Here is a 17,930-nt window from a genome sequence, read left to right as displayed (position 1 = left end):
ACAATCCGATGTATTTGCTGCACATTTTACATGCAAGTTATCATTTTGTTTTGCCACCTCTGTTTTCCATGTAGAAGCCAGATGATGTAGAAAAATTCAAAACTGAACCTGGCATGCTTGTCGGAATAGGCGCAACCTTAGAATAACTTCAACAAAAATTAAACAGTGCTGCACAAATAACTATTTGTTTATGGTGTTATAGCTCATACTGAATTATACCTGTTTGCTGAAAATACATGCCACATAGCAAAAGTTGATGAAGTGGAGCAAACATAAATCAAGAGGAAAAAATGTGGGAATAAACAATAAAATGTAAAACTGTGATTAGTACATAGCCGTTAGTCTATGCAACAGATAAATCAGACTCATAACGCTGTCGAAATGTTTTAACATTAACAGATCTGGAGAGCATTCTGCTGAAGGGCACTTCCTCAATCACATAAAGGACTCAACGAGCCTGCTGAGGAGGGGAAATTGCAGCCGCTGTCATAACAATGAAGTGAATTAGCTCCATCAAACATTAATCTATGAATGTTTTTACAGCAATTATGTTCTAGGCACAAAGAAACTTGACCCTGCAAACCAATGTAAAATTTAACCGGGCTGCGAATTTGGTCTTCCAGGTTCTGCTGCTTCAATGCTCCCTCTAAATGTTTTTCTGCACAATATATCAAATTGCATTTATCACAATACCACTGCCTGCAGCTGCAAATGACTGCGAAGATGTGGTATTTGGTTGGATTATAGATTTTAAGTTTAATGCATGCAAATTTGCCATTCTAATAATATTGCTGGCCTTTGAGTATATTTGTTGTTGCAGAGGTGCTAAAGATTATTGTGGACATTGTGAAGAAAGAGAAAAGCATCAGGAAATTGTGGAGAAATCGTAATAAATATTGTCATATGTTCAGTAGTGTGAAGGTTTTCCTGATGTCTAACAGACCTACTCTTTGCTTTTAGAGCATAGAGTTAATGCAAAGTATTTTATCTCCCAAGTTTCTGATAGCAAAACGCAGACTGTGCAAGTCCCAGGAACATGTAACGGTAAACATACATTTCACAGATGCATGTCCAACATGTTATACCATGTTTGTGCCTCTTGGGATGAAGGCAGTTCTGTTTCAAAATTCAGTGAGCCATTTTAGGGTGTTGGCTGCAACGCTGGGTTTTTAATCCATTAAAATGACACGTGCCAAAATGACTCAAGTTCACATCAACTCCATAAACAAACCAGTGTTTATAAATATTTCTAAGCCACCTTTTTGAAACACCTTCACTAAATAACATAAAAGTGAGATATCACTACTTTGTTCAAAATTAGACAACTTTGATATTTGTTGTAGGAAAAAAAATCAAATGAGAGGAAAGTTTTGTAAATGGCAAGAAATGGTGAGGAGAAACAATGTTGCATTTACAGTTAATCCTTGTTAAAGACATTTTGAGATTTGGAAAGAGATTTTCATTGGAAAATGGTCAGAAGAAAGAAAGCAAGTATTTGACAGGCAAGTCCAGACCTGCTTTATAAATTCCAAGATATTCAGAAACCTCTGATTTCTAAGAATATTCACCCTGAAAATGTGATTTTATTTTTTAAAATAAAGAATGTCATTGTTCTTTTCTCTCAAGAAGCTTTTATCTATTCTTTTTTTAGCTGACCACATTAGTCTATTAATTTTGTGCTACAAACTTGGCACAAGCAGTTTACCAAGGCAGAGAAAGAGAGAACATATCCAATAGTAGAACAACACCACCTCTGAGCTAATCTCAACAAAAACAGTACCAGTTTGACCCCCCTCTTGGTCACATACCTTTATGTCCGTCTGCTGATGACTTGTGAATGTAGAAGTAGAAGTGTCAAGTACCAGCATGCCCAAATATTTGCTTGTGTAACCAAGCACAGGCAAAATATTGTTTTTCTTTTACCCCTCCATAGTCTCATAATTTTATTGGGATGAGCTCACAACATCAGAATATTCATTTTAGCAAATAACACTTTCACATGTGTAAACATGAATGGTAGATGACATGCCCATATTTCTTGTCCTCTTGCCTTACGTATCCTTCCTGAAAATAGAAATTCAAATTGTGTTTTGTATTTTACATCTTTAAGGTAGTCATTATATTAGTAATCAATAAAATCACCAGCCAACCCAACCAAAACCCATTATGTTGCAAGTTTATTTCTTCTGGAGGGGAACATTGTTGTTCAATGATAATTATAAGAAAGTGTAACCTAAAAATATTAGGTAAACTCGTACTATAATGACAATATGAAACATTTATGTAAAGTTTGAAGTTTAGGTGAGGTACCTCCTGTTTTCATTGCTCATCCTTGAGATATTTCTACAGTTTAATTGGGGTCCACATGTGGCAAATGCAGGTGATTGGAGCAGATTTGGAAAAGGCACACACCTGTCTATACAAAGTCTCACCATTCATATCAAAGCATAAAACTGAAATAAAGTCAATGAATCGTTTGTAGACTCGAGACACAAATCTGGTGAAGAATGGAGAAAAGTTATACAAGTATATATACACTTTGTCTGTGTGTCAGCATCTGCGAGAGCATAAATTTTGCCTTTTTAATTTCTCAGTCTTTCTAGAACAGTCTTACCGTAAGCATACAACAGCCTTCTTGTTTTTATGATTATGCTGAGACTATCTCGACAGGCAAACTAGCAGGGCAAAGTTCATGGTGTTTGGGCAACTGGAGAGCTGATCTCCTGCTTTGCTCTCGGAAGCAAAGAGAAAATGGCTCGGAAAAGCTTTGCCCTCTGGGTCACAAGTCATCCAAAAGTGTGTGACCTAGCAGATGGATTGATGAATAGTCTCCTTTTATGGTCTGTGGGCAACCCAAGTTAGAATGTCTTCAGGGATTCACCAGGAATCACCCACTTGGGCGAATGAAGTAAAACCAGGCAATCATAAGACTTCCATCTGTCAATCAATCCTCATAGAGTAGAGTTGATGAACTGAACTTGTTGTTTTTCTGTCCACCACCAGAGGGTGTGGCAGTCTCTTCTTCTACTTTCAGTCCAGGTAAATGGGTCTGGGATAGCTGCTTGTGGCCACTGTTTGATGTGCATACCAAAAACCTGACACCTGGTCTGGGACATCAGTTTGCACCTGACCTGATCCAAAAAGAGACTTTCTCCCTGTAGCATCGACTTACCTGTCCCTTACTGACAGATCAAATGCAAGCCTGCTAGATCTAGTCACTTTCACACCTATTCTTTGCACTCCTCTCCACATTGTTTATCTCACACATACTCCCAGTCTTTCCCTCCTCCGCCCTTTTTGTCTTTACTCCAGGGGGTTTTCGGTTACACACAACATGCCCAGACAGTTGCGCACAGTTCACAGGTCTTCAGTCATAGATCAGAGGGATGAGCGTGAAGGGGCGGGGTCTAAAACCGCAAACGACAGTCAGAGAAAATCCCTGTTGAATGAAAAAGGTTTGTAGTGTGGCACAAAAGGGGGGAAGTATGTCATTTCAATTACGTATTTAAAGACGCACTGATCATTTTTCCCAATTCACACGCAATGTATTGCAACATATTCAACAAAGTGTTTTCTGCGTGCCATCACCATAATCCTGGATGTTAAATGTCCTCCTGTTTCCAAAGGATTGTTTTCTTTTTTTTGTATTTTTAATTGTTAGCATGTTTTGTATGTTCACTCACCTTCCTTTGGCAACAGCTGCGATTCACATAATGTGTGGAGATTTTTGAGGCACAGTTTATGCTATTTGAGGGTCTCTGTAACTCTGAACTCTGCTGGAGTATTAGCCATTAACTTCCATGGTGGTATATTGCACCAATAAATCAAATTGTCACTGAGGTATTCACACAGCATGCAGCTATGTGTAATGTCACAAGCAGGTATCTCCGTGGAGATAAATGATAAAATTAGAAAGCAGTGACTGGAGTCATTTCTTAGCATGTCTTTAAATACACAAAGATTCTGTCCTAGTAATACTAGTTTTAGTTTTTTTACACTATGTGTGGCATCTACAGTTTGAATTGTTTTCAGTGAAATAATAATTTTTTTTTTTTTACTTAAATCAACAATAAAATTCACAGCTTCGGTCAAATAAACTGCTAGGTCAAAACTTTACCTAGCATTGTGTTGGAAAAGTAACATTTCAGTTTTCAAACCAAACTGAGATTAACTTTGCAAGAAATATGGTGTTTTATGACCATAACACCATTTTCTGATACCTTATTAGTCACAATTAAAACATGCATAACTCGTTCAAAAATAAGTCATATGAACTCAAGCTAAATATTTTAAAGCAAAACTACTCTGGCATCTTTCATTTTATATAGGTCTTATACAGTCCCATGTTAACAATAAGCATTTTCCAAGATACAGATAGTTTATGTTATATAATAAAAGCATGTGGTAGTTCTTCTGCTATGTCAGTTTTTTTTACCTGTCTACATAAAACAGCACCCTCTAGTGTACTGGAATGGAACAGATCACACTAACTAACTAGAGCTTTTGTTTGTGCATATTACCGATTTCCCCGTTTTATTCAGCATGCTTGTTTTTTGACTTATGCACTTCCAACAGATGCCTACAAAATTATTTTGAAGAGTTATTGTATATATTTTTCACAATAATAATAATTCATCAAACTTCAGCAGTCCAAACAAAGTGCTGTGCTCAAACAGCACTTTGAGCACAAAGTTCTTCTATGCTTCATCTTTTGCATGGAAATTTCATCCCGTGTCTAACATAATCCACAAGCTCAACGGTCATTTGGGGTTTTCCACAGGTCAGAGTCCCTTGTAAAAAATAAATAAATACAAAAAATTAAAAATAAGGAAATGAATAAAGACCCAAACTGACCTGGAGCCACCTGATGTTATCTTTAGTTTTGCAAATAGGGTTTAGCTCATGTTGGTTAGAGAGGGACATAGCCTGTACTTCACCAGCGCACCATCATTTGGATGTATTGATCAATCTTTCCAATTAAATTTCCTTTAAGAACTGTATAGACATTGCCGTTGATGCCAGATTAGTAATTTAAACCTAAATAATTCCTGATTTGGTGATCATTTTGACTTTGTAGCAGCTTGGAGCATGATTTGTTGTTGCAAGTCTTATTTTTAGCAATTATTATGAAACCCAGTGACTTTTCTTTTAGTTTTGTATTATTTTATCCTTAGTGGATTTTGCACCTTCTTAATAGCTTTGTGGTAAAATTACACAAGTTCAAAAACTATTAAATCATCATAAATGAGTATTTATTTTAAGGTATTTCCATTTGATCCTGGCTGTGCATGTTTTTCTTGTTGTTGGACAGTGCTCAACAATGGGCACTAATTTCTGGAGGAAAAAATTACACCAGTGACAACCTTCATAATCTAAGACTTCAAAACAAAGCCTTAGTTGTAGCTGAGTTAACAATAATTTGAGAACAACTGCTAGCTGAAGAGCTAAATGGTTAAAGATCCGTTCACAGGTTTGGTGTTATCAATGTTTGAAAGTCTTAAGTGTGCAGAGTGGGATTTCTCCTCGTAAATTTCATAGCAGCCAAGGTTTCCACATTTTGATTCAGTCTTTGTGTCTAATTGGTGTGGTGTAAATGTAGAACCCAACACCTTTATTTTTGGTGGCACATATTGGTGTTATATAATCATTGTAAACACTTAGGAATCCTACTGATCTCTGGTGTAAATTGGTTTATTCATTTTTGTTTCTTTAATATTTCTTAAAAACTTGATCCATTCTTGATGGAATGTGAGTATTCCATTTTTGCCATTTTCGTGAAGTATTAATATTTTTGTACTAAAAAAAAAAACAACTCATAGTGCCTTTACTTTGCTTATAAATGTCAAAGGGTTTAGATTATATGACTTAATATCTCTTTGCAGATGTCTCCCGCGATAACTATCATCCTCTCACTCATAATTTAAAACCGTATCAGTCATCTCATTTTGCTGAACACAACTATCATCTAACACATTTGCGTGTAGTTTTTATGTTTTGGATTTGGCTTCGTTCTGTTGTCATGACCAGTTGGATATTTTCTGCTGGTGATTTCATCTGTAACGATATTAGACACCCATTAGGTCGTCTGGTAGCTGGGAGGGGGAGGAAAAAGAGGTGTTGGAAAAGATGTACAGCCTGTCAAGTGAAGGCAAATCCGAAGTGAGGTTGACAAGGAATTCTAAGTGAAGTATTAACAGACACCCAGAATAATCAGTGAAGACAGGTAGGGACCTAAGCTACCTTATGAAGTGTCAGGTGATGTTATGTCTCAAAGGTCATTCTGTTTAAAATAGAAGCTTTAGGTAATGTCTTTGTTTCATTTGTATAGGATTGAATACTGTTACGGTATCAGTACTAAGCAGTTTTTTTTTCCTCCCAAGAGATAAAATAACAAAATTCTCAAAATGAAACAAGTCTTATGCACATTTTTTGTCAAAATAAGTTGAAACTAAAATCCATTTGTTGGAATTAGGTGATAGGTAATTTGTGCATACCCTTTTAAATGAAAACTAATAAAAAATGAGAATACATGCACAAGGAAACAAGGGATTAAATGTGGACTTTGGTAAAACCAATACATGGCTCTAATCTATCTATAATGAGAACAAGCAGGTAGTGTTTGTTTAAGAAGGGTTACAAACTACATCTGCTACACAAAGCACCAGGATTATTAAGATTTAATTCCAGATTCACCCATCAAGGAAGAAGCTCACAGTTGGATATTAAAGTCGATAAATAATGTTAATAAATGTAGACAGCTATTAATTTAGCAGGTTGCAAAAAAAACAACTTTATTTTGCGGGATTATTGTCACAAGTTGCTATCCTTCACAAGATGGTAATTCAAAAACAAACTGGACTTCAGTCAGAGGCTTATTGTTATTGCTGCAACACAGACTCTACAGGAGATCATTCCTGCCCACACCTGCAACCATTTCAAATGATTCTTGGAAGGCAATTAAAGGAAGAGTCCCTACATCTTTTTTCTCTTTGGTTATTAATAGTTTTTGTATTGAACTGAGTTGAATGGACTGCTGAACTTTTTGTTGTTTCAGTAAAACTTCAGGAAACCTGTCATAATGCTTAGCTATATCACATTTTTTGCTTTTATTAGAACCTTTCAAGTTCTCAGAGTCAAAAAAAACAAACAATCCTGATCACAATGCAAAACCCTTCAGTCATAAGATGAGTTTATTTTTTCCACAGGACATTAAAAATGATACCTAAGCATTGAGGTATCTAGACTCCTCTTTCGTGCAACAAGTATTGTTCCAGCCCTTGTTGCTATCATCCCTATTATTAACTAGTACATAAACGGATTCCCAAGCAAATCCACACACAAGTGCTCCCGTGTGAGATATTTACGTGACTGCCGTATGCAATGGCGACGTGCCATTTTGGCGTCTTTGTCTCCATGCGAGGGTGAGCAGCTTTCGTAAGTCGACACCTACTTCTTCATATGACATGTCATGTGGAGGAGGTCTTTTTGCATGTTTGTGAATATCACTGTTGCTCTGTAAACGCCAGTCTGGCAGCAGGCGGTAACCAGAGCCCACAGGGAGCTGATGCCGTGTGTAAATTAAACGGGCCCTCCATGCATTCTCCTTTCCTTGGGGTTGCTGTGTCTGTGCATTTTTCCCACAGAGCGGTTTTGCCTCATAAAAGTGAAAGTTCTGCTTTTAATTTGTGTCGCAGTAAGTTAGTGGAAGTTGAGCTGTGGATGTGGGGCTGAAGTTTCGTGCGATTATGTGTAAAATGCCTGATTGAGCTTTGCTTCTTTGCAGAATGGATCGCGGTGCTTCTGTCTTCAACAATGTGTCCCTGCATCCTTAAAATTCATATAAAAATAGTAGCATAGCCTTTAACATGAGGTCACAAATCCCAAGTTTTGTCTTGACAGAACTATTTAATCTCGTAGATTCTGTATACTTTGTTTTTTTTTTCTCGTGGGACTGTTCTGTCAGGCAAAAATTTAGTCACTCAGACCTCTTCATTGCATGTAACTTGTGACAGTTAAGGCTAACATACCCTTGCTAGCTAGCTACCTAACATTTTTGTGTCCATCATGTGTAAGTGCAAATTTATCATCAGCGGGCTGGACAACATTTGTACATTTCTGAGGAGTTACAAGTCTTAAATTCCAATCTTTATGGTCTTTAAAAGTCTTAAATTTGAGTTGGGGAGATCTGCAGAGACCCCTGTTCAAGATGAGCGGGTTATCTAGAGGTTATTATGATTCTGTCGTGTCCTGTGAGGGTCTTTGCCAGGACTACTTCAAATGATCTCCTCTGACATTAATATTTTCACTTGGAGACTGTAGGGGAGCAAGGTGGGGGGGCAATGTAAGCAAGATTTTTTTGGCTGGCCTTGTTTTATGTTGGCAGTGATGAAAGACACCAAAGCCATTACTCATTGTTCTGGCATGCCCAGAATGTATTATTAGCTCCCGTCTTCCTATTAGTCTCTACAGAAAGGTTGGAGGGTCAAAAAATAAAGAGGTAACCAGTCTGCAGGGCTGTCTGCACTGCTGCTGTTTACCAGGGAGGGGGGGATATTTTAGACCTCCGAGAGCTTGCATATTTACCCCACTGAGCCTGACTGACCTTGCCATTTGGTGGTGTGAGGAAGCTGGAACCACGAACAACGGAGAGACGAGGCAAAGGGAGAAACTGTCTGGTTTGATAAGCAAGTAGCGTTTGAAGATAAGACTCCAGAAAGCAGGATTGTTTAAGCAGAAGAAGACTGAGCTAAGCAGAAGGTTTCAGGAGAGAAGCGAGGAGGAGGGTGGGGGACTTAGTGGGTGCAGCAGCCGTCGGTGGAGAGAGGACGCCAGACTGAGCTGACTCTTACCCAGAGGAGGAGTTGCAGTTGCCGGCCAGGGCAGGTCCCGGTGCTGGCAGGGCTGGCCCTACTGCTTCTCCACCTCCATTCCTTCCTCCCCTCTCACTCCTCCTCCATTTAACTATCACCCAAACTGCTGAGCAGTGATGGAATTGTGAGCTGAGCTCCTACGCAACAAAGGAATGCTTAGAAAATCTTAACAATTAAACTTTTCTGCCTGTAGTAAAGGTGGGGGGGGACTAGTGGGTCAGCGTTGGAAAGACTTCTTATCCTTTTGTCTTATCTGTGTTGTTGCACTCACTGGTTGAGTGCACTGAGGAGACAAAGGAAGTTATTTTTTTTTGTGTAAATATTTTTTTTCTTCATTTTTGTTTTTATTTCGTAAACCGGAACAGTGGCAACGTTTTCAGTAGCACGGTGCAAGGACCAGCTCCACTCACCCAAGATGAGCCGCTGGCTGAAATGCACCTCCATGCACTTTGTATGTATTCCTTTGTTGTTGTTTTAAAGTTATTTTATTTTTACCGGTGATTCATCTGGGTTTGTGATTTTCTAGATATGGTTACGTAAAGGCAGACACGGTGGAAACAAAATAAAAGAATACCTAATCATGCATATAGATTAGCGGTTATTGGTTAACTGGCTACATTTTAATCTATTTACACTTAAGTTTGTTTTGTTTGTACTGAGATTGGATGTTCAGTATAAAGGTCATGTTTTTTCTTGGAGGACTCTGTTCCCATGTTTTGTATCTGTCACTCATGCGTTGATGGGATTGAGTGCTGATTTAGTGGGGTTGCTGTACAGCGCATTCTTTGCATATTCTTGCTCTAACTTGTGTTCCAAACAGTTGCTGTGAAAAAGACTCAAAATGACTCAATGTTGTTCTTTTTAAGTTCACAAATGTCCCTTTTTTTTAATCTAAAAGAAATGGAAACCAAAATCCCATTCTTACTTTCTACCCATGAAGCCATGAGGAGCTTCTTCCTTATATGGCAGCAGTTGTCCTTACATGTTGAATCAAGTCTCCGTGGAGAGTATACATTCGGTTCTGCATGTCTGATGGTGTTTCTTGTTGTTTGTGTCAGAACACAGACTGGAACAAGTACGATGATCGGTTGATGAAGGCAGTGGAACGTGGCGAGGTGGACAAGGTTTCCACTGTTCTCGGCAAGAAGGGCATCATTCCCACCAAGCTCGATGTGGAGGGACGCTCTGCGTGAGTAAACAAATGCACACAAACACCGGTATGCTGATGTAATAAGCATATTTGTGCTAGGCACCTTTTATATGTTCCAATCAAACTCCTAAATTAAGTTAAGACTCCCCATCAAGAAGCCCAAACATTGCCGCTCTCTCCGTACCATGTGAGATTCCACGTCCTGTCCCTCAGATAAGGAATATAGCGTGGAATTTCCCTAATAATTACCTAACCGGTTGATCTCTTTTTATGTTCAAGGTTTGAATAATAAAAGTTTCATCCGCTGCCCTGCAAAGGACATATGTTCCAGTTTTATATTTTTTATATTTAGAATTTCCCCATATTTCTGTCCAACTTACTTGAGGTCAATGTGGGAGTTGGCATAAAGAATGTTTGTGGACACGGAGAGCTTGACCACGCTGACCAGAGGCTGTTTATGTAGTCCTTGCAGGAAATGACTCCCTTCCAAGTCAAATCGGATCCACTACGTTGTTCCCAACAATAACTAATCCATTTAGGCCCAGCTGCAGAGAATGATCAGGATCAGCTGATATGTTGAAGAACCGGCTTAGAGCTGTTTAGTGGGAACTGGAGTTTCTTTTTTTTCCCATCCAGAATATCTTGATTATTGGTCCAACGTGTGGATTTAGAGTCTAAATGTGAGTTATGTAGGATTAATGGACCAATCAGCATCTGTTGTGTGCGTAAACATATTCATGCATCCAATAAATACCTGCTGTTATTATCAGGTTTGAATCTATTTCTGACCACTTTCATCAACTATCTGTAGATGACGGTTTCGCAGTCATGGCGACTGTACTAGAACCGGCCGTACCCAAACAAAGTTATTTTCAATATATCTGGTGTTTAGACTGATCTGAACTATTGTACTGTAAATCTACTCAAATGACCTCAGTATTTTGGAAAAGAGGTCAAGCTTTTACAAAAGTCTGTCCAAAAAAAAAAAAACAAAAAAAAAAAAACCTGAACCATAATCACAGCTCTTGACGGTCTGTATATAGTTTCAGCAGGGCCACACACAGACCGCACATGTCCGTGGCATCCCAGCCTTTGCAAAAGCAGACATGAGAATGTTGAACGGTGATTCCCTGTAATCACGGACCTCTGAGGAGGAACTAATTACAAACTGTTAGCCCCTGTACATGATCGACTGTGCCTTGGATTAGCCTCGCTGTGTCCGGCTAATGAATTCAGCCCAAGCATTTCTGTCTCGGCCTCCAGCTGAGTAAACAGTTCACATCTTTACTCTGGCATCAGTGAGGCAGGCCCACCCATAACCCGTACTTTTTCTGTGCCACCGTGTCAACGAGGGGTCGAGCAGCAAAGTGGTCTACATAATAGTACGCTGTCTGAGGCAGGTGCTTGCTGCGGCCTCTTGAGTAGAAGGTAATGATTTTTGACAGGATTTCACCAAACATGCACAATTGACGTCCTTCATAATAATCATTTTTACATCTACTATCACAGATTACAGAGCTTCTAACTTGCAGAGATTTGCTGGTGGAAATCGTGCAGTTCAGGTTTTAAGATAGTTTTTAAAGGACCAGAAAACAGTCTTAAAAACGTGCATTGCTGCACTGTTGCAGCTGCTAATTTCACCAAATGGATGTGGGATCATCATATGGTTTAGCTACATGCATATATTTTATGGATCACTCTTCCAGCTCCTTTAAAAATAGCAGGCATGTCCTGTAGAGGGTAAAGATGAAATGACACCTCCACTCTCTGAATGGCCAATTTCAAAGCTTGTTAATAAGCTCTTCTGTAGGGAAAATGTACATTTGTCTATGCCAGTAACATGACAAATGTTTTGGGGTGACCTGCTTCTAAGATCTGATGGAGCAATGGTGGAAAAGTCTTTTACTCTGGGCATCCTCTGAATGACTTCCTACTCTTTTCTGGATCTAAACTGTTCCTGACTTAACATCAGATAATTCATTAATGACATTTATAGGAAAAGTAGCTCACAGTTGCACTCACTTCCTCTCTGACTTATCATAATTTTATTATAACTACAGAAAGTGCACCTCTTCACTTTGTCATTACGTTAAAATGTGTCCAGAATGATTTATTTCGTTGTTATATGGAAAATACTCCGGCTCCTGAACTTGTCACTTGTGTCCACCAAACATGATTTGCTCTGGTCTGCTTCCTGTCTGCTTTTTTGCCCCTCCGAGGTCACGACCCTCCTCTGCTCCCGAGAGGACCAGCATCTCCTCGCCATCAACACGGCTTTTAATATCCACGCCCGTGTTGAGGTGACAGCCTAGCTGTCTCCTTGGCAGATACTTCGGAGCCTGGTGTATAAACGGGTTCATGTGGCTTGAGGGCTGACAGGCTGAGATTAGTTTACATACAGCGGCTTTGCAGCACTTCATGGCTGGTGGCAGCAGAGCGACCGCGGATTACATCAATGAATTTCAGCCGGAATGTTTCAGGTTGGGATTGATTATGGAAGACATGGCGTGAAATTGATCAACCAAGGATGTTCTTTTCAAGGCAAACTTGCTCTTGGTGAAATATTTTTGAAAAATTTATCAATTTGAAGCTTAAGACGGATGAAGTTCTAACATATTTAGCCCACTTCCAACATCCATATTTTATGCATATAAAAATGTCTAATTCCAAATATAGAACGGTGTGTTTTCTGTTCCATTCAAAAGTGCTCACTTAAAGTAGAAACACCATATTATCTTCCTACTTGTTTGTTGTCATGGAGGGTTCTTGTTGTGTACCTCAAGAATGCTGATCTTGCTGTCAGTATGGAGCCAAGTCTCCATTTTCAGTTTGCCCTTAAGCTTCACCCTCCCTCTCCTCTCCACCAGGTCACTTCTTCATGCGCCTGTCCTAAATCTCTACCGTCTCCTCGCTGGTCTATCCATCTCACATTTGTATTTCATGTCGTATCTTTTTGCCGTTTATTTAAACTCCCAGGTTTCATCTGGCAGCCACGCAAGGACAGCTTGAATGTCTCAATCTCATGCTGGGACACAATGTCGACGTCACTGAAAAAGACGCCTCTGGTGAGTTTGGGTTCAGCACAAGATGTAACCTTTGAAGTGTAACATAATATTCAGCCCGTGTGTGTAGTTGAAATCAGAATGTTTTTAAGCTTACCACAGAGAATTGGTATTTAACTTGGGTTCAATATTGAGCCTAATTTAGCCTAAGTTGTTTTTAGTTTGGCAAATATGCTTTCCAAAGAGAGACAGATATATGCAAAGGAAACTTTGGTTAAAGTAACTTCTGACTTGATGTCTCTTCACGAATAAAATAAAAAAATATTCTATAAACCATGGCTAATGTGTCATTGAATTCAAAATATTAAAACTACAATACGTAACTTTTATAAAAATGTTTTTTGCTTATTTGTTTCAACTACTACTATGTCATGGTATGAGAGATAATCTGTGGAAAAATCCAGCTCCTTGTGGGTTCTACTGCCTAGGAGGAAGGTCTTAGTGTTATTAGTAATGCTTGTGTGTGCGCTGCTTAATGTGCTGATGATGGAGAAACAACTCACCGTTACAGAAAAAACATTTTTCGCTGCCATTGGTGGCTACGCTAACAAGCCTGAGCATTGGTAGGGAAGGAGCTGTAGAGTAGCAGAGAGCAAAGGGAAGAGTGTGAGCAGTGCATGCATGAGAGTGATTGACAGCGCCAAGACCTTCCTTGCTTTGATTGGTTGTTTCGTAGTGAGTGGTGTATTTCTGCTGATGGCAGTAGGATCACAAGGAGGAGGAGCTCAATTTTTTTGTCACAGTATATCTGTCTCATCTTATACTGTCAGAACATGCTGACAGTATTAAATTATAAAAACTAGAATAAATCCTCTAACCCAAACTAAAATATTTCTTGTCAGCAGTGTTTTATACCTGCAGAAACAGATAATCATCCCTCTTCTTCTCGCAGCTGCTCATCTAAACCAATGGAAATCGGCAAAAAAAAAAAAAAAAGTTCAATCATAGATATTATTAAATGATTAATTGGAAAAATGACCAGTGCACCTGCCTGCATAGATTAATTAGTAGTAGGTAATGTTACTAATAATAAAACTAGATCAGCAAATGTTGGCCTTGTACCAAAGTTGACAATTTTAGCATTAACAGTACACTGTAAAAAATAGAGAAAAAAGAAAAGAAAACGTTGTTATGTATGTATGGATGAGATTATACCACAAAACAATCTGTTTTTTTTATTAACCACACAATTGAATTCAAGCTTCAGATGTCACTTCAAGAATATTAACACATAGTGTTATCTTATCTCCTGTGTTGCTTTACAGAAAAACAACATTTATGTTTTTAAATGGCTGCTGAATTGCCTGCTGCTAAATGATTTTGCCTTAATTAAGATGGTAAAGATACTGTCATACAATTATTGGTTATACTTCCCTGATCTTAATTAGAGAGCAAACACTATGACTTCAATAAAGCTTTTCCACAGTTAAGCACTTGGTGTTGGAATAGAGTTTGCATTTTAATTAACCCAAAATTGTTCCATTTGTCTGCATTAGGAAAAACCGCTCTTCATCTGGCTTCAAAGTACGGAAATTCTCGGTGCGTGCAGAAACTCCTGCAGGTAAAGTGCATGTCATTATTTACCTATAAAGGAGACAAAAAAAACAGCACAGTGCTATTTATTATCCATGTGTTTTCTTCTCTATTAATGTTCACACACAGCGTGTCTGCACGCCATTGTATTTTGGTTCCAGTCGCCCCGTCGGTCGGAGCAGTTGTCCCTTCGGCCCCCTTAAATAATTATTACCGACCAGCCCTCACCTCTTAGCCCTCTCCATATCAGGGCCCTGTTGAGTCACCAGGGCCCCTCTGGGGGCTTACGTGTTTACAATGAGAGGGATTTCACTCCAGCATTGTGCTCTCATTGTTGGAGACCTTTCCCCTGCCTCCGTCTATCACATGGCGACGATCTAATGGAGGTTGTGGCTGTTGGCAGGGGATTGTCAGCAGTGTTGACAAGCTCGCCCTCCTACGTTCCCCTCCAGCCTCCCCACCCCATCCATTCTTAGTGCCGTCATCACACCTCCCGTAGCAGCTTGATGCCAGCAGCCACAGCCTCCCCTATCTCTCTCAGTCAGCCTGAACCCTCCAGGTATAGGATATCCCTACCCTCGCTGCTAGGTCATTTGAGCATGTAGATAATTTTTGCCACTTGTTGCTAGAGAGAGCTGGGTGTTAGCTGGCAGGGCTTACCCGGCAACATCAGGCCCCCTATTAGAGTCCTCAAGGTTTTCATCACTGCCCCTCACCGGTACAGTAGTACGGTGTCTGACCAGCTGAGTGAGAGATATCACGAGCATTTCAGCACAGCGCCGTCCGGTGTGACGCAAGGCGCCTGCTGCTGTTGCTCAAATTGCACGGCCCAGTCAGCCACTTGGGGAGAAGTTATGTTGATGATGAAATTCAAACCTTATTCACGGTGGGAGCGTTTTACTAAACCATTCCTTAAATACATCTTTGTAACTTTTAGAGCAAAGAGTTTATGGTTTGCAGATGGACCAAATTATAAGACGCTAAGGCTATGTTCACACTTCAGGCGAATGCGACCATGTGCGACCCATATCATACTTTTTCGCTACTGCTATACGTGGTACTAAATCAGAAATGTGTCTGATTTATTTATTTTTTTCTAAAGAGTCATGTCGCATTTAATGTAAATTTTACGTTATATTTCTGCACCAGAAGAAGCAAGAACAGACGAAAAAACAATGGCTGAATTATGAAATTACTACTTTAGCTTTCTGGATGTATAACCTGGTTTTTCTGTGAAAGAAAGGAAAACAGGGAAAGGAAAATAATAAAATGTGTGTCAAACTGAATTTCTGCTACGTTCTAGCACAACTGTCCAGTCGGAAACGTGGACCTACAAGGACGCACTGCTCTACATGATGCTGGTAAGATTCCACTTTACTCTGCTGGTGGCTAAACTGGGCTTTAACGTAGCGCTGCTGCTAACATGACTATTTCTACTCGGGGAGAGTCAGCAGTGACTCAACTATTCTTCTAGACCAGACTTGACTTCACACTACTCTTGTGGTGGCTTGACTCTATGGTAGTTCTGTATCGTATAAAAAATCCCACCTGCTTCCTACATTAACGTCACAAGAACTGATCACATTCTAGCATAATCTTTTCTCTAGAGCTGCTGTCTTACTAGGACAGTTAAGATTATTTAACAAGAGATTGATTTCAGGAAGGGGGAAGATACTTTCTCAAACTTCTGAACCTTGAGTTTAAAATCCTGAAGCTTTTACTGTCAATCTAACTGTAATTATCTCTCCCCTTTGTAGCAATAATAATACCCTCAAAGGCCAGACTTTCTTTTTGTATTGCTGCATCACAAGCTACTTTGCATTTAATATCTGCCACATTAAATGAGTTGATTTTAGACTTCTGTGCTGACATTTAAATACTAGCCTCTTCGGGCTTTAAATCCACAGACTGCAGCTGGAGCTAAGTGGATCTGCGTGTTCCTCTTCCTGTTAAATGGAGTGAAATAATTGTAGGTGTGTCGCTTCTTGTTTTGTTTTGGGGTTTTTTCTCCTCAGTGATGGCGGGCTGCACCTCCAGTGTGAAGCTTCTTTGTGACAACGGGGCTTCTGTGAACATCTCTGATTTTGTAAGAAACACAATGAACTTTTTATTTCATGCATAATAGAGTTGGGTTTTTTAAATCTAGAATGTGCTTTTTATTTTTTGTTTTTCTGGAAATGCAAATGTTTATGCTCTGCTGATAAATCCTTTTGCTTTGTAAATGCAAATAAAGTCTGAAGCAGTCTGTCTTTGTTAATTAATTGTCTGGATTAGTCTATATTTCTGTGTGTGCTTTTCTGCAGGATGGCAGGACTCCTCTGATTCTGGCCACGCAGATGTGTCACCCCCACATATGTCAGCTGCTGCTGGAGCGAGGAGCCGATTTTAATGTCCGAGACAAACAAAACAAGTAAGTTCCTGCAGCCCTGGGGCTGTTTCTGTTCGATAAGCCTGTTGCATGTCAGCTTTGATTATTTTCAATCCAAGCCGCAGACAGAAAGCTGCTTTGGACAGATTATGTAGGGTTGATGAGTTGGATTTCACACGGAAGCGGTTTCCGTGACATTACAATATCTTGTTCCAGGTTTTTTTGAGTTGCCACACATTAGCTTGTGTCAGAAATGTAATGCTACTAGATGTAGATGTTGTAAATTAGAAAGCAAAAAAAATTAAAAAATAAATGCGGCTTTTCATGTTTACGATTAGTTTTCTTACCCGTAATTCAAATTTTCTACAAATGGGCCCAACACAACTAAACGTTAATTCCTCATTGTTCAGCGTTCAAAACGGGACATATTTCTCTGAAAGGCTTGCGGGGATGTTTGGACGTGTTCTTGCCCTGAACCTGTCTCTGTTGCCTCCCTAAGGACACCTCTGATTTTGGGCTGCGAGTTTGGCTGCAAGGATGCCGTGGAGGTGTTACTGAAGACCGGCACTGATGTGAAAGCAGTCGACAACATGGGTCACGATGCATTTCACTACGCTCGCCTCAGTAACAAGCCAGAGCTCACTGCAATGATCAAAAGTCACCTTGATAAGGCCAACAGAGGTCAGACTGGGAGAAACCTGCATGGCTTTGTTTGTGATGAACACAGGAGAAAGTGCCATCATGCTGTACAGTGGCTTAAGAAATGTTTAATTTAATCTCTAGCTAGTGTCTTGAAAAACTACATGATGCCTACATTTGTCTCAGCATGATTGCAAATGGAAGGAAACAGGAAATGAGAACATGTTTTTTATTTTTTTTATTTATTTATTTTTTTCAGAAAAAGAAGCTGCAAAGATTGAACAGTGGAAGCGGCAGGTAACCCAGTT

At 39.5% G+C, this 17,930-nt stretch overlaps 1 protein-coding gene across 3 annotated transcripts in view; it reads left to right on the top strand.

The window, feature by feature from the left end:
- The window catches only part of uacab (uveal autoantigen with coiled-coil domains and ankyrin repeats b), a 38,352-nt gene that overhangs the window by 10,129 nt on the left and 10,293 nt on the right, over positions 1-17,930 (top strand). Inside the window, exons 1-9 of one of the 3 annotated variants that reach the window (XM_081605057.1) lie at positions 8,389-9,321; positions 9,929-10,059; positions 12,997-13,085; positions 14,579-14,643; positions 15,919-15,976; positions 16,589-16,701; positions 16,919-17,025; positions 17,483-17,664; positions 17,882-17,919. In XM_081605057.1, the coding sequence (XP_081461183.1) occupies positions 9,286-9,321; positions 9,929-10,059; positions 12,997-13,085; positions 14,579-14,643; positions 15,919-15,976; positions 16,589-16,701; positions 16,919-17,025; positions 17,483-17,664; positions 17,882-17,919 (819 nt within the window). In that variant the 5' untranslated portion in view covers positions 8,389-9,285. Of the gene's footprint in view, positions 1-8,388; positions 9,322-9,928; positions 10,060-12,996; positions 13,086-14,578; positions 14,644-15,918; positions 15,977-16,588; positions 16,702-16,918; positions 17,026-17,482; positions 17,665-17,881; positions 17,920-17,930 lie in introns of those variants that run through there. The other 2 variants (XM_081605056.1, XM_008404642.2) reach the window with 2 other exon arrangements.

The sequence above is a fragment of the Poecilia reticulata genome, chromosome 3 (genome assembly GCF_904066995.2).
Source record: "Poecilia reticulata chromosome 3, P_reticulata-male-v2, whole genome shotgun sequence".
NCBI lineage: Eukaryota > Metazoa > Chordata > Actinopteri > Cyprinodontiformes > Poeciliidae > Poecilia > Poecilia reticulata.
This window is presented reverse-complemented; position numbering and strand designations above follow the sequence as displayed.